The sequence below is a fragment of the Rhineura floridana genome, chromosome 2 (genome assembly GCF_030035675.1).
Source record: "Rhineura floridana isolate rRhiFlo1 chromosome 2, rRhiFlo1.hap2, whole genome shotgun sequence".
Taxonomy (NCBI): domain Eukaryota; kingdom Metazoa; phylum Chordata; class Lepidosauria; order Squamata; family Rhineuridae; genus Rhineura; species Rhineura floridana.
In genome coordinates this window covers 173,358,674-173,383,994 of record NC_084481.1, presented here as the reverse complement: position 1 = coordinate 173,383,994, position 25,321 = coordinate 173,358,674, and the positions used below count along the sequence as shown (strand labels likewise).

Genomic DNA, 25,321 nt, shown 5'->3' with positions numbered 1-25,321 from the left:
TCCTATTTCTAGACAATAACTATTGTAATAGTTATCTTTGTCCCTATGTACTAGTCACTGTATTGTTGCTTTTAGGGTTCTGACGGTGTTTCTATCTCCTTTTGCTTTTGCTTTCCTTCTCTCTTTAACCATTTAAAGAGTTGCTTCAGTCATGCATTGAGGTCTTTCTCTCTTTTTAACTAGAGGTATTGTCTTTTTGCATTCTTCCCAGAGAATGTCTCTGACTTCACTCCATAGTTCTTCTGGTTCTCTGTCAACTAAGTTTAAAGCCTCAAACCTGTTCCTTATTTGATCTTTATATTAACATAAGAACATAAGAAGAGCCTGCTGGATCAGGCCAGTGGCCCATCTAGTCCAGCATCCTGTTCTCACAGTGGCCAACCAGGTGCCTGGGGGAAGCCTGCAAGCAGGAACCGAGTGCAAGAACACTCTCCCCTCCTGAGGCTTCCGGCAACTGGTTTTCAGAAGCATGCTGCCTCTGACTAGGGTGGCACAGCACAGCCATCACGGCTAGTAGCCATTGATAGCCCTGTCCTCCATGAATTTGTCTAATCTTCTTTTAAAGCCATCCAAGCTGGTGGCCATTACTGCATCTTGTGGGAGCAAATATTCTTCTGCGATGTTATTTAAATTGTATTTTGGCATTATGATTGCTTTGTTCTTCTTCTTTAGCTTTTCTCTGATTTTCGATACGACCAGTTCATGATCTGTACTGCAGTCTGCTTGCTCCTGGTCTTGTTTTTGCAGAAAGTATGGAACTTCTCCATCTTCTGCTACCAATTATATAATCAATTTGATTCCTATATTGACCATTTGGTGATGTCCACGTGTACAGTCATCTTTTTGGTTGCTCAAAAAATGTTTTCGCAAGAAACAAATTATTGGCTTCACAGAATTCAGTAAGTCTTTCTCCTGCTTCATTTCTGTCTCCTAAGCCCCATTTTCCCACAACTCCTAGTTCTTCTCTGTTCCCTACTTTTGCATTCCAGTCCCCCATGATTATCAGAATATCTTGTTTTGGTGTGTGATCAATTTCTTCCTGTACTTCTGTGTAAAATCTCTCCAATTCCTCTTCTTCTGCCGTTGGAGCATAGACTTGAATGATGGTTATGTTGATAGGTTTCCCATTTAATCTCATTGATATCACTCGCTCAGACCTTGTGTTGTAGTTCCTAATTGCTTTTGCTACATCACTTCTCACTATTAAAGCAACCCCATTTCTTCTTAATTTCTCATTTCCTGCATAAAATATTTTGTAGTTGCCTGATTGAAAATGTCCCATTCCCATCCATTTTAATTCACTCATGCCAAGCATTGTAATGTCGATTCGTTCAATTTCTTGCTTGACAATTTCTAGCTTTCCCTGGTTCATGCTTCTCACATTCCATGTTCCTATTGTGTACGTCATACAACTCCGGACTCTCCTTTCGCATCTGTGCTCATCAGCCACTGGGCTTCCTTTCGGCTTTGACCCAGCTGCATTGTTAGTCACAGCGCTACTTGTACTTGTCCTTTGTTCTTCCCCAGTAGCTCGGTGAGTGCCTTCTGACCTGGGGGTCTCATCTTCCAGCACTATCTCGTGTTGCATTTTGGATACTCTGTTCATAGGGTTTTCGTGGTAAGAGATATTCAGAGGTGGTTTACCATTGCCTTCCTCTGAGTTTGGATGCATCTTAGTCTGGTGTCTCAGCTTTGACCATTCTGCCTTGGGTGCCCCTGCTAGGAGTCTAGCCTCTTGGTCTAGACTCCTGACGGCATTGCTCTCTGCTTCTTCAACACTCTCAAATCCCCCACCATGTTAAGGTGTGCATCCTGGAGAGGGAACTTTTTAGTACTCTACTCTTTATATATTGGGATATTAAAACAACAATATTGTTTCCAGGAAGACTTTTAGAAATCAGTTTATAGGTTCAGTATAAATTCTGAATATCTCTTGTTGGCCCAGGGTAGAAGGAAGCACCATTATTCATTTGCTAGTCTTTCAGCCTACACTGTGCTTCCATAAAGCTGTAACACATTTCTCTGAAAGCAGAGGCCTGAGCAAAATACTGCCTAGATATAATCAGTTTGTCTGAAAGCTTTGGTCTGTAGTTCATCTCTGAAAGCAGAGGCCTGGCCAAAATGCTGTCTAGATATGATCAGTTTGTCTGTAAGCTTTTTGGTCTATAGTTCATCAAGCTGTCTACCTCCCTTATTGACTTTTCATTTTATTAGATATACAGAAGGTGGGAAAGAACTATTCATTAAAAGTGCATCATATTTATTCCTCAAGGAACTGTATCTGAAATATTTTGAGATACTTTAAAATACTGAGTATCTTTGGCTTTTAATTTATATTGGATTAGAAGCATGTTACAGAATTAAAATGCTGACATGTTCCTTGTCCAAAGCCCCCATGTTTGCTTTGTTGCACCCATGGAGCAGGCTTCCTCTTACACTTCAGTGGAGGGGGAAGCTCCACATTTTCATACTTTTTAGGTGAATGAAGATGGTATTGTCAGTGGTAATAATATATAACTGATTAATAGCACATGTGCAATCTCTTGTAAACATGGCATGTAAAGTACTTGTATTTCTATCCATAAAGATGGATTTGATAATAATTTACAAGAGCTTGATTATTCCTACTTCAGATGCAGGCAGTGCCCACAAACAGAGGAATCGTGGATAACTGTACATAATTGGGCACCTGCTGAGGCCCCCATCCCAGCAGGAACCTCACTGCTGACCCTCAGAGCCCATAGCCCTGTTCCTTCTCTTTGCTGTTGCTACCTATTCACCTGCTAGCAGTGACAAGAACAAGTGGACAGAGCAGGGGCCTCCAATTATCCCATCCTCTCCTTCTGGGCAGTAGTTTGGCTTGGTCTTAGAGGCAGAGGAGAAGTAGCCACTGTGACAGTGATAAAACCCCTCAGGGGTGGGAGTACTGAGGGCATCTTGTCCAAGGCCCCTCAGAATCTGAAGCCAGCACTGAGGATCTTAGTAAGATAAAACAGAACCATGCCCCCCATCTTCCCTACTTTGATAAGTATTTGTGAATATTTAGTGCAGTAGGCTATTTCAGGGAATAGGAGGCCTGCATGTGTTTCCCAGTCTCCCCACTCTACTTTGGTCAAGGAATGCTTACATAGATAGAGTCCACGTTCCTTGACAGACAGGGTACAGAAGACACACATAGGCCTCCTGTTCCCCATAATCATTAGGAATGGCCAGACATGGCTGCTGAAAGGTAACGGGGTAGAAATGGATTTTGTTACATGCTATGGGGATCATTCCATCTACAACTATTGATTCCCAAGGATTGTTTACAAAAAGAAAGAAAATAAATTCATGGGCTAAATGAGGAATTTTCTTGTAAGATGAATATTTTGACCTTTTAAAAAAAACTAGTTTCAGCTTTACCTATTGCAATTATTGTAAAATTTAATGGAATGGAAAGAAAATATCTCCATGAATGGTATTACACACCTCCTAGCCTAAGTTATGCAAGAGAACAAATACATTGTAAATTGAAACTACTTTGAAATCAAAAGGCTTCCACTAAAGAACTCTGTGTATTGTAGTTTTAAAGTGATGCTGACACTTCTTGGATGAAATTGCTACCAACTTCCTAAGAACTAATTCCCAGCTTTCCTTGTTTGAAACTGGTTTAGTTTTAATTTTCAGTTTAGCCATGTTTTATTTATTTAGTTTATTTTACATTTCTGATGAGAATGTAATTGTACCAGGGGATACTAGGAGAAAGTAATTTAAAACCATTAATGTGTTTGCTTCATTAGAGATTACTAAGTATTAGGCACAGATTGAAAGCACTTTAGGTTGCTGTCACTATAGCATATACATTTAATTTTGAAAAGTAAGCATACTCAAAGTACCAGATTTTGGCAATAAATGAATTCAATTCTTGTTAACTTTAAATAAAATGAGTTCCCTTTCAGTTGTGAAAATAGTACAGAATACCTAATCAGTAGGCTTAGACGAAAAGATGTCAAAAATATTGACAACATGCAAGATTGTAAAGATATTTTAATAGTCAGTATATAAGCATATTATTTTAATTCACTTTATATTGTGTATCTTTATACTATTTTCTATTGTTTCAATATAAAGTGATTTGTAACCTATTATTGATCCATATCTCCATATCTTGTTAAGAATGCGTATTTATTTATTTAAATTTATATCCTGCCAAAGAAGCTTAGGAAGGTGCTGCCTTGTCACTAATATCACTGCCTAGTTGTTAAAATAGAATTATGTAGTCAAATCAAATTAATATTCATTGTATAGCAAAATATTGCCTTATGACCAGACACACAAGGATAGTATGAATTCATCAACAGATGTACTCAAAGTAGCACCACAAATGAAATATTGTATTCTTGAAGGGGGGGGTCAAGCCCCAGCTCTTTCTGGAAGGGCAGGGAGGGGGAAGGTATGAGTTGCAGACGCCTCAACTGCCAGAAGGCGCGGAATATTCAGCTGTTGTTGTGTTTACTCCAGACATTAGGGAAAGGAGTGTGTTAGATGCTCCGACAATTCCCACGGGTGACCCAGCTCCCTTGGGGACAGCGCTCAGCCTTCAACCATCCCAACGGATCAGTTAGGGGAGGATTCCGAAAGAGCAGTAACTCCTCCTTCACCAAGCCGTGAATTAGCAGTAACCCCCCCTTTGTCCCGCAGTAACTTAGAGACATCTGACGCTTCTCAGCCCTCTACTTCCTGGACTGTTGATAAGGACCCTTTTTCGTCTGATGAGCCCATGGAGGCTCGCCCCCCCTCACCTCGCTCTCAGTGGCGGGAAAAGCGTACTGGGCAGAGGGCGGGTGTGCGAAGGAGTGAGAGATTGTGCTCAAAAACTTTCCCTGTATAAGTCTGCTGAGTATTGAGGGTGGTGTTGAGTCAACTTTCTTCTTACGTGGCAGAGCATGTCAAGAGTGTAGTTAGGGATTCCTAGTGAGTTAATGTAGGGTTTTCTATGAAGCGCACTGCTTTTAATGTATCCATTACTCTAATAAAACGAGATTTACTTGCACCAGCGTCTCAGTCTCCTGGTATCAACCCTGGATGGGACGGGGGTAATTTCCTGGCTTTTTCCGAAGCTTACTTAATTGTAGTTTCCTGGTTCAGAGGAAGTGGGAAACTATGATTAATTAGAGACTTTCCGATTTTATTACCGCTCCCACAAAGGGAGGGATGAAGAGGCCACGTACATGGGCAAAAGGGCTTATACATATCTTGGCTTAATATACCATCTTTTGTAGGTGTAATGGAATATCAATTAGTTTTTCATCTACAGTACCCTTTGGTTAAATGTGGGTTATTGTTCAGTGCACCAATGCTATAACAGTGCTGAATACATCCACCAGCTTTTCCTCTTGAGACTTAGAGGCAATTAGTATAGTATCACTTAGGGGTAATTAGTATGGCACGCATATTCCTTCTGATGCTTAATGATCTGCATAATACTGAATGAAAATAAATATGAATGCAAATAAATGAGAGTCTTCCTTGTTCTGTAGGGCTGTTTTTCTTTAATACCTGGAGCTGCTAGTGGGGCAAATCAGCTGGAGCTATGATAATACTGGAAGTAATCTAGAATATATGCCACTAAATTTTTTAACTGGCTTCTCTAACCACATTTAGACAAGATTATAAAAATGTTGCAGAGCGTTGCTGTGTGAAGAACTGTCACATCATTTAATATGGAAACCTAAAGCAATATTTTATTGAATCATACAATCATAGATTTGGAAGGGGCCTATAAAGCCATTGAGTCCAACCCCCTGTTCAATGCAGAAATCCAAATGAAAGCATACAGAGGGGTATTACTGAACATATCTTTTAGCATTGTAAGTATACAACCTTCTTTGGTCGATAGATTAGGAATACATTTTTGACTGTGTCTAGGATTACTGGATGTCTCATATTTTAAGGGTCATTCTGTATTTTAAGGAAGCTTCTCAGCAGAGAGAGTGACAGCTCCATAAGACATAACAGATGCTCTTTACTTCAGCATACATCTGTTCCCTGACATTCTGTACAAGAGAACTGCAGCTCTGAAGTATTGCATATTGGTAATTTAGTCAGGTATCTCTAACTGCATCTGCTATAAAATGGCTACCATGCTGTTGCAACATGAAGACAAATATATTCTGCAGCATCAAAATATGTGGTTGATCATATTAGTCTTCTAATATATGCACGTTCAGCTTCCAAATCTTACTGTTGTGATCCCTGAATCTAACAGTGATCTGGACAGAGTTGGAGGCTGCAGGGGAAGGGATACCAGATAGGGAGCTGGGTCAGGGTGAGGGCTGTCTGCTGATGATAGGGAGATCATTGCACCTGAGGTTGTTGGACAGGAACTCCCAGAGGAACATCCTAGACCATTAGAGATCTATCTAGTTCAGGTCCTATTTCCCTCAGTAGTCAACCAAATGCCCTTAGGAAGTAGGATATGTTGCCTGCTCATGTTCCCCACCCAGGGCCATGAAGATGGGAATACAGGAGGTACTAATGTACTGGGCCCAGAGCCAGCAGGGAGCCCTACCTCTGAGCTTTCATTTGAAAAAAAAAAAAGTCCCTAGCACTTTTAGAACAAAAGTTATGAAACAAAATGTGCAGGCACCATTTGCAGCAATGGCAAGAGAATGAGCATGCGTCTACCTTTCTGTGTTTTAGCCAGTGAGTGAAGTTAGAGCTATGATTGACAAGTGCTAAAGAGAAATTTAGAGTCATATAAGCCTAAGAATGGACTTCCCAGTTCATTTTGAACCTGTTTTGTGTCTTCCTTGGTGCGTGTGCCATTCTAGTTTTTCTCTCTAGATTCAGACAATGGCAAAGGGCTACCATTCTTCCCAGTACAGGGAATAGGTTGGGCCAGTAAAGTCCAGTCTGTTAAAGACCTGTTTAGTGGAGGCAGCAAGAGAAAAATAAAGATCTCTACTTGGTGGCAGCAGTGAAGTTAGCGAGGAGGAGTTGGAGTTGGTTTGGCTCGTTTGTTTGACTCCCCCCTCATGTTGAAGGCTACAGCCCATGCCATCACACCTTTATTCTGCAAAGCTGTAGCACTGAAGGGAAAATAACTCTCATGGCTGTCCCGAATAAACACATATTTTCAATTCAGTTTTTCATACCTGTCAATTGATACAATGTGGTCAAACAATGTTTTCCACTTACCCCCAATGTCATCTATCAACTTATTTGATTGATTGATTAGGGAACATTCTTTTTTTAAAAAATAAGGCAATAAACAACATAAAATAATAGATAAAATTACATCAGTAAAAACAATTAGATCAATGAATCAGATTAATGGCTCAAGTTAACTGGACCACCCCTCATAGAAAACCTGAGTGAACAAACATGTTTTAAGTAGGCGCCTGAAAGCCAATACTGTAGGTGTCTGCCTGTTTATACAGCCACAAGAGTGGCTGTATACTATAGCCAGCATGGATTTTTCACATTCCTCAATGTTAAATGGGAAATACCCCCATGCCATTCTGATGCTTCCCATAAGCTCATTTCAAAACCAAACCTTACAAAACTTATAGTTCTGAACTCAGAAACGCTTGCTTAACAAACCTGTCAATTTTCATGGCGATACACAAAACAGTCAGAGAGAATCGACAGTTCAAAGTCTAAAAAGAGAGAGAGAAACTGCAGAGCCCTTTTGGACTTTTTTCTGCCAGAGTTCTCATAATCTGTTGAAATTCATTAAAAAACAGCCATGTTCACAGAGTACCTGTAATCCTAATACTGACCTTGCCCCATACTCTGACCTTCGTCTACTGCAGTTTAAAAGTTAAAAAAATGCCTGGTTGATTTTTAATTAATTTAAGAATTTTTGGCTGGAAGTCTATTATAACGCGGGGCATGCTCAGTAAGGAGCAGCTGTCAGTGTTCTAAAAGCCTCACAGCTGCTGGGCTTGGCTAATAAGAGGGCCACACCCACACCAGACTTGATTTCACTTGAGACAGTCATGGCTTCTCTCAAAGAATCCTGGGAAGTGTAGTTTGTGAAGAGTGCTGAGAGGAGACTCCTATTCCCCTGAGAGAATGGTTAACAGTCAGCCACTCTGATTGGAGGTCTGTGAGAGGAACAGGGTGTCTCCTAGCAACTCTCAGCACCCTTCACTAACTACACTTCCCAGGATTCTTTGAGAGAAGCCATGATTGGTTTTGAGCCATGGCTTTGAGAGAAGCCATGATAAATTCTTTTAAATTGTTTTTAAAAGATGTGTTTTTAAATTTGTATATTTCTTTTTATTGTTTTTAGTTATTGTAAACTGCCCAGAGAGCTTCGGCTATGGGGTGGTATATAAATACACTAAATAAATCAATAAATAAATAATGATTGTCCAAAGTGTAATAGAGGCCTGGTGTGGATGTGGCCAGCAACAGCTTTGTTTTAAATTTGGGTGGGAGGTAGGGTTGCCAGGTTCAAGGCCTGAGACTAATCCTGTATCTTTAGTAGAAGAGAAAGTCAGCCAAGTGCAGGTGTTCTTGCAACAATGTAATGGGAAAAACCACAAGATAGAATTCTCCCTTTCCCCTGCCCAACTTTGAAAGGTACAGAAGACATCTTGGTTGCCAGGCCCAGCCTGGTCAGTTTTACCTATCCTAATCATGATTGCATAGGAGTATATCCGATTCAACTCAATAATCATACAAATGAGCAGACCTACCTTTTCCCTCCTTCCCCTTTCCTCTCCCTTTCTCCTCCCCTGCCCTCTTCCTTCTTCCGCCTCCCCTGCCCACTCCAGCCCTCCGTCTCTCCCCCCCGGTCAGTTTTACCTATCCTAAGCATGATTGCACAGGAATAAATCCCACTGAACTCAATAAACATGCAAATGACCATATCTGTCCTTCTCCCCTCCCCCTCCTGCCTGCTACCATCCCAGTCCCCCCTCTGCCTTTCCACCCCTCCCTCCTCCCCCTCCTCCCTTCCCCATCCCCTGTGGTCAGTTTCACCTATCCTAAGCATGATTGCCATGTGTGTGTGTGTAAATCCCACTTAACTCAATAAGCATGCAAATGATCAATCCATTCTCAGCAAACTTGTACAGGATCCCATTTCTTACCTCCCGGATTAAAAAGCAAGGAAATTCACTAATATGCAAAAAACCTTGTGGTTTAAGAATGTACCTATAGCCCACAGATATTTCTACCAAACTTTAAAAAGCAGGGAAATTGGGCAGCTATAGTGAATGCACCAGGGGAGCAGGAGACCTGAACTCCTGTCTGAGATATTGGACTGCCCTACAAAGTTGTCAAAATGCAAACACAATTTGGGTTGGTCTTTCACAGTCCAATCCACTTGCTGTGTAGCTTGGAAGAATTTGGTAACATGTGCCTCTGAGCATATGGTGAGTGGTGGCAACACCTGCCATCTCCAAAGATGGAGAATTATATTTTTGTATGTTTGTTGGTGTTCTTCTTACTTTGCTTCTTTCCTGTGTTACTAATGTTTCTACAGAGAATCTAAACCAGAAAATTTTCCCCCTCCTTATTCATCCTAGAAACCTGTGTCAAATGTATTTCTATTAATTTCAAAGCCTTGCTTTTTTGGCATGTGTGAGGTAGAGTTACCAGGTCTCCGGTTTTCGGCTGGAGTCTCTGGTTTTTTTGGGGGGGCCTCCGGCTCTCCGGCTAGCACCCCTTAATCTCTGGACTCTCAGCTTCAGTTTTAAAAAAAAAAAGTTTCTAGGTGGTCTGGTTCCCCCCCCGCGACTGTTTAATCTATTTAACTGATACGACAATGAAGTTGGTTCCTAGTTCCCAGTTCCTCATTTGCTTGAAAGTTCAAAACAGTAAAAAAGAAGAGTTGACAACTACAGCTACTTCAAACCAAATTTAACATGTCTCTGAACCCCAAAATATATGTTGGGGTACCCTGTATGATATATCACTGTGATTGGGGGACTCTCCCCGTCAAGAATGACAATACATTTATGCAATCAAAATCATCAGGCTTGTGATATCATAAATACATAATGATGTCATAAAATCGTAAAAAATAAGTAACTGGAGGTGCCCACCCCAAAATCTGCTCTGGGCCAGGACAAATCATACACCCCATGAAAGGGGAGGGTGTCCTTTACGAGATGCCACTGCGTCCTGCCTGGCCCAGAGCTTCTGCTGGGCGGAGGGCACGCAGGAGGGCATCTATGCAAAATCAAAATGAACAAAAACACGTAGAAAAAAATAAGTAATTGGGGGTGCCTGTGATGATCCTGTATTAGTGTAAATATGGTAAGTGCTGTTTGTATAGGAGATACATGGTAAGTGGAATGAAAGAGGAGGGGGAGTGAATGGGCAGTAGAATGCTGGATGATTGGCTGAGTGTTTAAAATGGCTGAGCGTATAAAAGGAAGAGTGACAGTGAAATCTGGGTGGATGTGATGTGGTGAATGTTAGTGGGTTGTTTTGGTGGGTTTTGAGAGGAGATTGTGTGGAGAGTTGGTGGATGTGAGGAGAGGGTGGAGTTCGGATTAATACTAAGACCAGTACCTCAGGAATAGATGTAACCATATGCTTAAGTGCCTTTTAAAGAAATCTTGTTATCTTTGTTATTCAATAAATACTTTTGGTTTACCAAAGGCCTGATCCTTGGCTGGGGTTTCACAGACCAGAAGGGAGGGTAAGGTAAATACCAAGGCTGAAGGATAACAAATGGTGGCAGCGGGGAAGGGAAGAATAACACCACAAGCAGTCTGAGTAAATCAAAGGGATTGTGACAGCTTAAGCACGCACTCACAGAGGTAACTTAATTGAGGGAGACTCAGGCCGAGTCTCTGGGACTACTGGTTATAGGACGTGACTGGTGGTGCTGCCTAGTAGGGGGATCTGTTGAGATCTGTGCTAGAGCGGGGAGAGAAACCATAAAAAAGGACAGTCCGGACTGGTGGAGTCCCTGGTGGTGCCTAGAGACAGGCAGTAACCACGAGCAGGTAGGAACCTGACAGGGAGAGCCAGGGAAGGGCGTCACAGTGCCCACCCCAAAGTCTGCTGTGGGCCAGGACAAATCATATACCCCAGGAAAGGGGAGGGTGTCCTCTACGAGATGCCACTGCGTCCCGCCTGGCCCAGAGCTTCTGCTGGGCGCAGGGCACAGAGGAGGGCATCTATACAAAATCAAAGCAGAAAAAGACATACAGGAAAAATAAGTAATTGGTGGTGCCCACCCCAAAATCTGCTCTGGGCCAGGACAAATCATACACCCCATGAAAGGGGAGGGTGTCCTGTGTGAGATGCCACTGTGTCCCGCCTGGCTCAGAGCTTCTGCTGGGCGCAGGGGAAGGATGAGGGCATCTATGCAGACAGAAAGGGTAGAGAATCTTCTTACTCTTACTCATTTCTCAGACCTCTTTCTGAAGTGAAGGGTCAAATCTGTAAAGAAGTTTGGAGCAGCCACATTAAAAGATAAGGGTAGGGCATTCCAGGCAGGGGGTTGCCAACCCTGCTTGGAGATGGATGTCTTTGCAGAGGATCCCTAGTCAAGCTTTACCAACAGCACAATCCAAACTATATCTACTCAGAAGTAAGTCCTGTTGAGTTCTATGGGGGCTTAGTCCCTTAGTACGTATGTTTAGAATTGCAGCAATGAGGGGCATCCATCTTTACTCCCGAATGCTCCCATCTAACATCTTCACAACACTAGGCTCCTTTCTTCCTACAGTGACTTTCTGGTGACTGGCCTGGCCCGAAGGCACTTAAACCCTTCTTGCCAAAAGCAAGTAGGCTAGATTAAATGTTCCCTACCCAGGCTCCATCTTTTAGCTAAGATGTCTAGCTTAATTTCCAGTGAGATATTTTTTTTAATTGTATGCTCCAAGCAACTGTGATTGATGCTTAATGTATCATGCTTAATGACATCACTCGGGCCCGCCCCGTGACATCACTCGGGCCCACCCCTAAAATCTCAGGTTTTGGGATGCTCCTGACCTGGCAACCCTGTGTGAGGTACACCTTTAACTGTTAGTTTTGGACTGTCACCAAGAAGGCCTTAAAGGCCATGGGATGTGTCCAAGGGAATTTGGTACTCATTTTTTCGGATTGGGGTGGCTTCGATTGCTGCTCATTTGGGTTTACTGTGGAATGGCATATAGCAGATAGGACGATGACGATCTGGGGCATTCAAGGATTATGTTTGGCCTTTGAGAAGGAAGAAGTTGTTATTCTTTGTTGACAGGTGGCTGGGATGCAGGAGGGAATATCAGAGTCCTCGTCACCAGCCATAGCATGGATTTTTGGGCCATCCACAGGGTAATGTGCTCACAGCTGAGAACACAGTTAGGCCTTAGCAAGATGGTCTCCATGAAATGGTTGGGTAGGAGGGGACTGACATGGGGTAGGCTGTTGCCCACTATCTTTCAATGGGGCGTGGTCAGACATACACCACTTGTTTCAGTGTTGCATGTGAGTGGGAATGACCTTGGTTTATTGAAAGGTAAGGCATTGATATTGAAAGCTTTAGGAGTTTGATTAGATTAAGCAGGGGTGGCCTGGGGTCATGATTTTGTGATCTGAAATTCTTCCTTGGAGAGTGTGGAGGGATCATCTGGACCCTAAGGCCCTGGCTAGGGCTGCCTGGAAGGTGAATTGGGAAATTAAGCTTGCACTGTTATGGGTTGAGGATGGGGTGACCAACCATCCTGATATTAAACATAATAGGGAAGAGCTGTACAAGCCTGATGGAGTTCATTTATCAGACATTGGGAATGATATTTTCTTATCTGATTTGCATAGGGCAGAGAGATCTGCTATTGAGGAATGGCGGGAGAAGGAGGACTAAGTTGAGACTTGTCCTTCAGTGGCAGGTGTGTGTGGTAAAAGGGAGGTTTTTGAAAAGATGGTGAGTACCGACTTCCAGGAAGGGTGACTTCGCTTGTGCCTGCTTTTTGAGACGAGCTCTCATCTCAGAAGAAGCTTTTTCAGTTTTAAAATCAGTCAGAACGTTCTTTTTGACTGGTAAAGATTTTCTCCCGGGCAGGGAGAAACGTAGAGATTAACCACAAAAGCCTGTTTTTGTTGGGAGGACTGGATTTCATTAATTTATGAGAGAAGGTTCAGCCAGCAATGCCGGACGGACTTCCAACAAGCTCTAACTGATTAAGCGACACGTTTATCTTTTCTTCAAAGAAAAACGGACTTTAACAGGCAAGCATCCTTCTTTCTATTTTTTTTTCACTTGGTTTAAATCGTTGCAGCAAAAAGAGATTTGTCAATGAATCAGCTATAAAGAATTTCTGGGTGAGTTATAACTCTTCTCTTTTATTCACGAAATTAAGGAGGAAAGAAATTGAAAAAGCCTATCTTTGTTTTTATTGCAAAAAGCTGGCCTGGAAGTGCATTCTAAAGATACAAACGGAAGAGGGATTTCTATTTCGAGGAGGGGAAAAAAAATAAATAAATTTGATTTATGAACTTTGGAGTATTATATGTCTGGGACTATTTTCTTTTTGGTCTATTTCATTTTGACGAATCTACTTGTTCACGACGCCACTAACTGTTTTGAAGCTGGGAACTAAATTTGTTTTGTATTCCTGAACATATAAGAGATAAGGCAGGCTGTACTGTCTACACTGTGATGGCATCAAGCCTGGAATATTAACCCAATTGTGGCTGAAATAATTTTTGTTTTTGTGGTTTTAAGAATGGCAATCAGGAAAGTGGCTGAGACCATGGAAGAAATTATGTTTCAGAAAATAATGGATGAGATTGAGATAACGAAACAAACCCTGAGACAGGGTAGACAGGAGATGAAAATTGAATTTGGCAAAATGACACAGGAGCTTAAAGAAATAGGGGATCTTGTGAGAGAGGGGATTGATGAGATTAGAGATGAGAAAAGAAAAATTAAAGGGAAGATACAAGCCCTGGAGATTGGAACAAATGTGGAATTGGAAAAAGTTCTGGAGTTTATGGATATTAGAAACAAAGTTTACTGTTTGGAATTCAACGTTGTCTCTGAAGAAATTAATGAAGATATTAGAGATAAAGTTATCAATGTCTTAGATAATTTTTTGGACTGGAATGATGTGATGGAACTTGACATAGAAAAAATCTATGCAATTAACTACAGATATGTGACAATGGAAAAATTTTTAAGAGATGAGCCAGTGCATTTTGTAAAAAAGAAGAACAGAGATATGACTTTACAACAATATTTCAGCAACATATTCAGAATTGATGGCAAGGAAATATTTGTGATAAAGGAAATTCCCATCAGACTCTTATTATATGACTATGGCTATGACAGCAAGATTAATATGGGATACTGATAATGGAAGAATGGATACTGAAATTACTGGACTGAACAGGACTATTGAAGATAGGGCTAAAATGTAGGGGGGGGGAGGAAAAAGAAGTCCCATTCATCTCAAGTGCTTTTCATTCTCAGTTTGACCATTTCCCCCATGCTCCTCAATTAGATTAAGGGTAACCAATGTGGTGCGCTCCAGCTGTTGTTGGACTCCTACTCCAGACTACATGGCCAAAGGTCAGGAATGGTAAGTTAGCTATCCGTGCACTAGACTATCCATGTTTAGAAAAGAGAAACCACAACAGAGCAAAATCAAGCACACTATACATTCAACCTACTGTTGCCTCTAAAAACTCAGTTAATGCCTCCCTCCCGAAATGTTACATCTTGGAACATACCAGTTCTTATTTCACTATCTGTACATGTTTCAGTGTGGAACATCTGACCTCTGTTTTCCCATTAATTCACTACTTTCCTCCTCTATAGATTGCTTTAAAAATGTTGGCAGGTTTTCGTGTCTGATGTTTTTGCCATGCTATACTAATGCATAATTTACAGTTAAGTGAAGCAGCTGGGATTCAGAAATTTGATGCTCCAGTGGTTCAACCAGCCAACCATTAAAAATGAAACACAAATAGTTAGCAATAGCCATTAAGGAGAGGTTGTAAAACATTTTTGGCTGTGCTATCTGAAGCCCCCTCTGGTTAGAGATAACATTACATGCCACCCTGGGCTTCTTCTCGGAGAAAGGTGGGACATAAATTTAATAAATAAGTAATAGAATAAATAAATAATAAATCACTGTGTATGTGTACATTACTAATCCTCTTTTTACAATTTTCACACAGAAGCTTATATATAGGCGCCATGTATTAAAATTATTTATACTTTATCAGTTTTGTATTTTGTACAAGCAAATCTAAAATGGCATACAAAAACATTTGGTTGAATTGAAAGCATAACCATAAATGAAAGATTACTGCTCCTTTGAAACTTATTCTCAAGAGAGGGAAGCATCCAGGAGTGACGCTTCACAAAACTGACACACTAGACGATGTGAATACTAGTTCATAACAATAAAGAACATGTTTAAGCCTAAGCTAATTATGGATATCTTGCCTAAAATTTCCTTGAAAAAGCTGATCCCTCAGGATGGGTAGCTTAATTAATCACTTTAGTTAAGTTTTTGCTTCCTTTGCATTAATCTAAACAGATCCCCACAGTTTTCTTATTGACTTAAGAAAATATGGCATACCTAAATCATACATATGAACTAGTTTAATAGTCATTCCCTTTTGCCAAGGAAACCCTGGAAAGTATGTGCGGGGTGTTATGGGGGATTAGGGATCTTTTTGACAGGTAATTCTCAGCATCCTCACCAAACTACAATTTCCAGAATTCTTTGAGGCAGATCTTAAACTGCTAAAGGAATATAACATTAGTATGTGTTCATAGTGTAGATTAGAGCTGAGCTACATATTCAGGGGCAAACATATTTGGCGCAAAAAGGAGTGTCAGGAGAGTCAAAATGTTTCTGGAAAAAGACTGTGAAATCTGTTGCACTGGATTTTATGAGGCTTTATGGTCACTAAGAGGCTTATACCTCAAGCCTGGCAGAATAAATACCCACCATCTATTGCACAATGGTTTGAAGATCTTAACACCTTTGCTATATTTGAATGTAGTTTCTATAAACACCAATTTCATTTGGATATTCAGTCAGACATTTAGATGGCATCTGTATGTGTAAATTGAGATGGATGTATTGATGTTTGTTGTATTGTTAATGTGGCTTGTTGGGTTCCCCCTTTTTTACTTTCTTGTGTTTTTCCTCCTTTTTTCTTTCTGTTTTTCATAAATTTGCAATTTAAAAAAACCAATAAGAAAAACAAACTGTTGCATTGGGGTTTTTCCCAGCTGGCTGCAGCTTCAGAACAATATTTTAGTTTTAAAACTGGCCTCCTTCCTCCTAGCATTAGCCATTGGTGTAGCTAATTGGTGTAGTGGAGTAGCAAAGACAGGGCAGGGTTGTACACTTGGCTTTTGGATGGCAACATTGCTGCAGCTTACCAAGGGGTGGGGAGCATAGTATGATGCAGGCGCAGCAATGGAGCCAATCCAGTGCTCCTGCCGCCATGCCCCCACCACACTGTGCTCCCCACACCCCATACCTCCCCCTCTCCCTCTCTGTTTTAAAAGATGTTTTTAAAGCTTTTAAAAAATGTTTTTAATGTTGTTTTGTTTTAATGTATTTTAAGGTCTTTTTATGATGTTTTAAAGTGTTTTTGGCATTTCTGTTTGCCGCCCTGGGCTTCTGCTGGAAGGGCGGGATATAAATCAAATAATAAATAAATAAACTGTACTCTGCAGGTGAGGCCTCCTGTAGATATCATCTCATCAGGGGGTCTGTTCTGTGCAACACAGGAAGTGGACTTTAAGACTTTAATGTTTTGTTTTTATGGTGTTTTATAGACATTTTTAGTGGTTTGTGGTTTGTTTGACAACCTGGGCTCCTTCTGAGAGGAAAGGCAGGATATAAATTGATATAATCATAATAATCTGAAATGACAAGCCATAGGTTTGGTTAGTACAATTTGATTGGGAGGGAGGTGAAATGCCCTGACAAATTTTAGAAGTGGAGGCAAAATTAATGAGGCAAAAATCTTCCCTAGAGAGATTCTGACAGGGATTTCTTGGGGGGAGGGGAATAGCCTAAATACCAGCCACCCACCCCCAAGAAGCCATCCCAGAGTGATGCTCTGAATCATGGGTGCTTACTGCTTAGGGAGCTGGGAATGAGAGCCACCAAGTGGCAATGGCCAGAAGTTTTCTCCCAGCAGCTGATAAAAGTTTTTTCTGAATTATTTGGGTTGTCAATGCTCATACAGCTTTTAGGTTATTTTTATTCAAAAAATGCTCTGAAATGTTTGTCTTTTTAGTGAAGAATACTTTGCCTTTTCTTTTTTCTCCTCTCTATCCCCTCCCCACCTTCCATTGCAGCTACTTTGAAGGAGCTGATATCTCAAACTATGGTTCGCTGGGCTCAAGAAGATCAGATCCAAGATCCAGAATTAGTTCGTATTATGTTTAACCTCCTTCGAAGGCAGTATGACAGCATTGGTGAGCTGCTGCAGGCTTTGAGGAAGTCCTACACTATAAGTGCAGCCTCTGTGCAAGATACCATCACCTTATTAGCAGCACTGGGTCAAATTCGCTCCCTTCTCAGTGTCAGAATGGGAAAAGAAGAAGAATTGCTAATGATCAATGGCCTTGGGTATGAAATAAACATCTTCGTATTCTTTAAATATAAATTTAATACTGGAATATTAAGCTTTTGTTTTTTGACCCCTGCCTATAGTAGTAGTTTAAGCTGAATAGAAACCCTATCTCTGTAAATGTCCTAGACCTACAAGATGAGTTGGTTCAATTATATTGCAATTATTTTCCTTTCTTTAGCTCACATTTAGCATATATGAATTGTCTCATAGGTTCATCTAGTTGAAAACAGTCTATTTTGTCTCTGGCGTGGCTATCCAGGGTCTGAGGTGGAGCTCTTTTTCAATCCCACTATTTCTTGAGATCTTCTTTTTCTCTAAAGACTATTACAAAATGTTTGTCATCATCTTAGAATTAGAATATAAATATTCATATCTTTATAATTGCTCTTAAATTATAAACCTTTTAAAAAACAATGCTTGTTCTGGGCAGTTGATAAAGCACATTGTGGAGAAGATAGAATGATTGGTTTTGTTGTATTTGTTTTTGTCCCATTTAGAGATATAATGAACAACAAAGTATTTTATCAGCATCCTAATTTAATGAGAGTCCTGGGTATGCATGAGACAGTTATGGAAGTAATGGTTAATGTGCTTGGAGGAGACAAATCTCAGGTAATTTCAAAGGTATTTTTGCTATGATTTCTTATGATTGAAATTACAGGAAATTAGGGAAGAAATTACAGGTAAACAAAGATAGTATATTTAGCTCATGCAGTACAGAATGTCAGCTCCATGGATGATGGGAGTTGTAGAGACAAGGGTTGGTTTCCCCCCTCTAAAGATGGACTATAAATATCACACATACGGAATTTGAGAATTAAAATGCTCCATTCAAGCTTGTTATAAACATCATGCCAATACTATTTATTAGTAAAATAGCCGTCTACTGGGAGTAATTGGAAATAATGTTTTCCATATTAATAATGCATGTTCTTTACATGACTTTACATGTAACCCCAAAAAATTTAATCCTGCACTCAGTTCCACATATAGGGACCACTTCATGGAGTGTGTGCAATCTTTTTTTAGTTAGTATGATTTTAACAGGAAAATTGTGTCCTCCTGCAGTGTACAAAAGGTGGGGAAAAAAGATGTGCATGAGCTTTAAGCACCTCAGCATTAATGGGAACACAGTGTATTTTTATGTACTCCTGTGAAAACCGTAATGTGCTAAGAAGTCTTGAAAGCTGCAAAGTAAATGCTCAGAGGAGAAAAGGTGTGAAAATAGTCCAAGAAAATGAGACACCAAGTCTTCTGCTATTATTGAAGTAGTTTTCTGCTAGATCTCCACACATGCACTTTTTTCATAAACTTTAGTTAATTGGGGCATAAACCTGTTAAGGCTAAGCATTTTAAAGTCCCATCCATTTGTGGGGAATAGTTAAGCATATGTGCTGTTCTTTCCTCGAAATCAATGGGATTTTAAAAATACTTTTTTGGGAGGGTTAGGTTGTTCAGCTAGGAATCTGCAAAGAAATCATGGGATGAAAGTTTCAAGGGAACTGTATCATTTTGCTGCAGGTGGGGTGGAATCTGCATTCAGACAGTCTACCCCTGGAGACTGTTGGAACATAATGGATTCTTGAATACTCTGGGGGATTTTACAGTGAAGAAAGCTGATGATCCTGGCAAAGTCTGGTCTTGCTGTGGAATGGCGAGATGAGACAAGCGTCTGACAAAGTGTCCTCTTAGAGCTGCAGGGCCCAATTGGCTTCCTAGTACTATGGGGAGCTATGGGCTCTAAAGCAAGTCAGATGAATACTAGAGCACAATTGGTGGAAGTCTCACTCTGAGGTCAACCGAACAGTGCTAAGTGCACATAACTGTGCCTACGATGTGGCAGTACAGATAGCAAATAATAGTTCTTTGCTGTCTGCGTTGCATCCTCAAGCAATCGACTGGAAAAGCTCTTTTGGGTGGTGTGGAGGCTTCTGACCCCTAGAGCCTTCAAAGACCTGCTGTGACCAGCTGGCTATAAATTTTGAGGATAAAGTAATTTGACTTTGGCCAGACCTTGATTCCACAGTTGTTGTCCCAATTGAAGGGTCCTATGCTAGAGCCTGTGATGTGCTGTGGGATCACTTTCAGTTTGTGCAACCTGATGATGTGACAAGGTGCTTGCAGCTCTATGCCCAACCACATGTCCACTTGTTCTCTGTACATCTTGGTTTATTAAATATAACAGAAGGGGTTTGTGTGGCTGGGGCTAGAGACTGGTTAACTGAGTTGGTAGTCCTTACTGCCTTGAAAGAGGCGGTGGTAGGACTAATCCTAAAGCAGCCAGCTCTGGATCTCTGGTTTGGACTTAATTGCCCACTAGCTCCAAATACCCCATATTTAGGGAAGGTGGTGCAGAGGATCATGGTGGGGCAACTGCAGGCATTCTCTGATGATCAGAGTATCTAGACCCATCTCAGTATGGGATCAAGCCTGGTCATGGGACTGAATCTGCTTTGATGGATGATCTCTATCAAGTGGGACAATGGGAGTGCTACCTTGTTCTCTTTGTGGCTTTTGATACAGTTGACCATGATATCCTCCTAGACAGGCTCTGTGGGGTGGGTATAGGGGCATAGCGTTACAGTGGTTTGTCTGACTGTACAATCGGCAGATGAGGCCTTGATTGTTGTGCTGCCACCTCGGGTTCCCCAATTGGTGCTGACAAATGACAGGACCTTTTCAGTGGTGGTTCCCCTTTTGTGAAATGCCTTTCCCAGTGAGGTATGTCTGTCTCCATCACTTTTGACTTTCAGGAGGAATTTGAAAACATTTCTGTTTATGCAGGCATTTGATGGCTGAAGGGGATTGTTTCGGGCAACCCAAAGATCACTGATGAAAGCTTTTCTTTTTTTGGTTAAATTACTTTGCTGATATGTTTGCCGCCTTGGGCTCCTTTGGGCAACAATACTACTACTACTACTACTACTACTACTACTAATAATAATAATAATGGCAACAATAACAACAACAACAATAATAATAATATTTCAGTGATGTGAGGAATCGCCAGAGATACAAACTTTTGTTTTTTCTGGTTTAAAAATAATTTCTTACGGCTTTTCCACTAGAAAATCATTTATCTGAAAAACGTAGTAAGGTCATAAGCTTTCTAATATATCTTACATTTGTGTGACATGTATTCCAACTGAGCTGCATTGCAAAGTGTATGGCTTTTAAGATTGTAGGTTGAATATCACAAATAACTGCAATCTAAATGCAGATATACATGCATGCCTATCAAAAATAATGCAGTTTTAATTTAAGATAGTTAATGAAAACAATTGAAAATTATTCTGCCTCATTTATTGAGAATAAAGGGTGTGAGAAAAATAAGAGATTCACATTTTTAAATACAGTCTTCCCCAACCTGATGTCCTTCACATGTTTTGGACTATAGCACTGGTTGAGGCTGTTTAGAATTGTAGTCAAAACATCTGGAGGGCAGCAAGTTGGGGAAGGCTGTTTCAGTACATTGCTGGGAAGCACTTTGATGTTCTGATGCTAAGATGGGTAAAAAAACCTTCCTAAAACAGTTGGATTGTGCCAGCAGGAGTTATTTCAATAGCACACCAATTTATCAGGATTCAAGCTGCAGAATTCTAATGTTACTCTACTGCTAATATTTTAGGAGGCTGAGCGATTATTGTGGCACTTTGCTGTTTGACACTTGAATAGTTGTCAGTTCTTACTTAGGCTGACAAATGTGTATGACAAATGTTCTTCAGTGACAGAAGACAATAGCTAATGGCTATGAGTATTGACCCAGATATGCCCTCTATGATGCAAATGGCTGAGAAACAACATTCTAATGCTTTTACTATTGGACAGAAATTACTGAGTTTCTCTTCTCTTAGTACATTCCTGATCATGTAGAAATATTTATGAGTCTCTTCTGCATTGATGATGCATGCAAAATTGCCATTTTATTATGGGGTCTTTTGAATTAGGGTGGTTCATGCTTTCCATATAAACATATATAACAGAGGAGAAGGAATTTCAGGGGACAGAACAAGGCCACAAGACGCTGAAGAATTTTTATGAGGATTTTTTTTAATTGCTGCAGAAATGTGGAGAACCAAATTTAAGATTAGAAAAATGAGAAAGAACTGAACTTGACAGTTAATAAGAACATAAGAACATAAGAACATAAGAAGAGCCTGCTGGATCAGGCCAGTAGCCCATCTAGTCCAGCATCCTGTTCTCACAGTGGCCAACCAGGTGCCTGGGGGAAGCCCGCAAGCAGGACCCGAGTGCAAAAACACTCTCCCCTCCTGAGGCTTCCAGCAACTGGTTTTCAGAAGCATGCTGCCTCTGACTAGGGTGGCAGAGCACAGCCATCATGGCTAGTAGCCATTGATAGCCCTGTCCTCCATGAATTTGTCTAATCTTCTTTTAAAGCCATCCAAGCTGGTGGCCATTACTGCGTCTTGTGGGAGCAAATTCCATAGTTTAACTATGCGCTGAGTAAAGAAGTACTTCCTTTTGTCTGTCGTGAATCTTCCAACATTCAGCTTCTTTGAATGTCCACGAGTTCTAGTATTATGAGAGAGGGAGAAGAACTTTTCTCTATCCACTTTCTCAATGCCATGCATAATTTTATACACTTCTATCATGTCTCCTCTGACCCGCCTTTTCTCTAAACTAAAAAGCCCCAAATGCTGCAACCTTTCCTCGTAAGGGAGTCGCTCCATCCCCTTGATCATTCTGGTTGCCCTCTTCTGAACCTTTTCCAACTCTATAATATCCTTTTTGAGATGAGGCGACCAGAACTGTACAGAGTATTCCAAATGCGGCCGCACCATAGATTTATACAACGGCATTATGATATCGGCTGTTTTATTTTCAATACCTTTCCTAATTATTGCTAGCATGGAATTTGCCTTTTTCACAGCTGCCGCACACTGGGTCGACATTTTCATCGTGCTGTCCACTACAACCCCGAGGTCTCTCTCCTGGTCGGTCACCGCCAGTTCAGACCCCATGAGCGTATATGTGAAATTAAGTTTTTTTGCTCCAATATGCATAATTTTACACTTGTTTATATTGAATTGCATTTGCCATTTTTCCGCCCATTCACTCAGTTTGGAGAGGTCTTTTTGGAGCTCTTCGCAATCCCTTTTTGTTTTAACAACCCTGAACAATTTAGTGTCGTCAGCAAACTTGGCCACTTCACTGTTCACTCCTAATTCTAGGTCATTAACGAACAAGTTGAAAAGTACAGGTCCCAATACCGATCCTTGAGGGACTCCACTTTCTACAGCCCTCCATTGGGAGAACTGTCCATTTATTCCTACTCTCTGCTTTCTGCTTCTTAACCAATTCCTTATCCACAAGAGGACCTCTCCTCTTATTCCATGACTGCTAAGCTTCCTCAGAAGCCTTTGGTGAGGTACCTTGTCAAACGCTTTTTGAAAGTCTAAGTACACTATGTCCACTGGATCACCTCTATGTATATGCTTGTTGACACTCTCAAAGAATTCTAATAGGTTACTGAGACAGGACTTTCCCTTGTAGAAGCCATGCTAGCTCTGCTTCAGCAAGGCTTGTTCTTCTATGTGCTTAGTTAATCTAGCTTTAATCATACTTTCTACCAGTTTTCCAGGGACAGAAGTTAAGCTAACTGGCCTGTAATTTCCGGGATCCCCCTCTGGATTCCTTTTTGAAGATTGGTGTTACATTTGCCACTTTCCAGTCCTCAGGCACGGAGGAGGACCCAAGGGACAAGTTACATATTTTAGTTAGCAGATCAGCAATTTCACCTTTGAGTTCTTTGAGAACTCTCGGGTGGATGCCATCCGGGCCCGGTGATTTGTCAGTTTTTATATTGTCCATTAAGCTTAGAACTTCCTCTCTCGTTACCACTATTTGTCTCAGTTGAAGTCACCCATTATTTATTTTTATTTATTTATTTATTAAATTTATATACCGCCCGACTAGCGATAGCTCTCTGGGCGGTGAACATAAAATAGTATAAAAATACAATGAATAACAAAATAATATTAAAATACAATCAACAATACAATAAACATTATTAAAATTAGATCAATGTAACTTAAAATGCTTCAGAGAATAGGAAGGTTTTGACCTGGCGCCGGAAGGAAAGCAGAGTCGGCGCCAGGCGTACTTCCTCAGGGAGACTGTTCCATAGTTCGGGGGCCACCACTGAGAAGGCCCTAGATCTTGTCATCACCCTCCGGGCCTCCCTGTGAGTTGGAACCCGGAGGAGGGCCTTCGTAGCAGAACGTAGTGCACGGGCCGGTTCATATCGGAAGAGGCGTTCCGCAAGGTATCGTGGTCCCGCACCGTATTACTACCACCTTTCCTAGTTTGGATGCTTCCTCAATTTCATATCTCATCTCAAGGTCTCCCTGAGCATTTTGATCAGGGGGACGATAGATCGTTCCCAGTATTAAGTCCCTCCTGGGGCACGGTATCACCACCCACAACGATTCTGTGGAGGAGTCTGCCTCTTTTGGGGTTTCGAGCTTGCTGGATTCAATGCCTTCTTTCACGTATAGAGCGACTCCGCCACCAATACGTCCTTCCCTGTCCTTCCGATATAGTTTATATCCAGGGATAACCATATCCCACTGGTTTTCTCCATTCCACCAGGTCTCCGTTATGCTCACTATATCAATGCTCTCCATCCCTAGTATCAACTGTGTTTACCTCATGTAGACAGCTACTTTCAAGAGCATTATGACTGGCAGCACTTATCTACTGAAGATGTGAGCTGTTTGGAGCTGCCATTGGCGGTGTTCCCACCAGCAATAGCTAGCTCAAGCTCTTGTGGGACATTTTGGGGGTAGGGACAGAGAAGGACCAGCCAAGTATCTGCTAGATTGTATGCCAGTCCATTAACAAGAAAGGGGGTCAGTTTGGGCCCCTCTGTTGCACTATCATGGAACTGGTGCAGCAAGCCTCCTTCCTTCTGCGTCAACCAACAGGAGCCAGCAGAACTTTAGATGCAGTCATGGCTCTGCTGTTCTGCTCAGCCCTACGGCCACATGGCCCTTGGTTAGGATAGCTCTGTATTTATTAACTTCTTTTTAATTGATTAAAGAAAAATATAATTGCATTGGCTACAATACAGTTGGGTGTACTTGCATTATTTTTTTTAATCTGAATTTCCTTTCCAGCGGCTGCCCTTACAGAACACCCAAGCTGTTCTCGGGACTCTTGCTGAATTCAAAATACAGCTTTGGTGGAATCATCTACTTGAATTGGCCCTTTGAACTGACATTTAGCATACCTAGGTTACAGGGTTCTTTCTTTCCTACTTGTTTTTTACATGGCCCTTTCTCAGTGTTCTCAGGTAAAGGGAGAGGGATAGGAGAACAGTAGTGGCCAGTGTGATGGGTTGCTGCTTACTTCTGTGGAGCCAGGGTAGGGTTGGGGCTGCATGACCACAACAGCAGAGAGAATCTAGGGAGTGCTCCCACCAGTGGCCTTGTACAACCTGGCTGTGCAGAGACAAATCTTTTGATTTCCTCTTCTCTCTTTAGCTCCCTGATCCCCTCTCCCCAGAATCTACTTTAGAGAGTTGGAGGACTATCTAGAACTGTGTGGAGGATGCAGGGAGTGTCACAACCTTCTATGAACAGCAGGAGTACTTTCATATGGAGAAGGGCAGCTCACAATCCAAGCTATTGTCTCCAATCCAAAGTTCTTAGATAAGCATTGTCAGCATTTCATCATCAAGGGAACTCTGCATGTGCAATGGACATTCCCTTACTTCTACAGACCATATATATGTAATTTATTCATAAGGAACTTG

At 41.3% G+C, this 25,321-nt stretch overlaps 1 protein-coding gene across 1 annotated transcript in view; it reads left to right on the top strand.

Annotated features, from left to right (window-relative positions):
• Window positions 1-25,321, top strand: part of RYR3 (ryanodine receptor 3) — a 481,871-nt gene that overhangs the window by 172,094 nt on the left and 284,456 nt on the right. Inside the window, exons 40-41 of the mRNA XM_061612803.1 lie at window positions 17,267-17,540; window positions 18,042-18,156. Of these exons, the coding sequence (XP_061468787.1) occupies window positions 17,267-17,540; window positions 18,042-18,156 (389 nt within the window). The remainder of the gene's footprint in view (window positions 1-17,266; window positions 17,541-18,041; window positions 18,157-25,321) is intronic.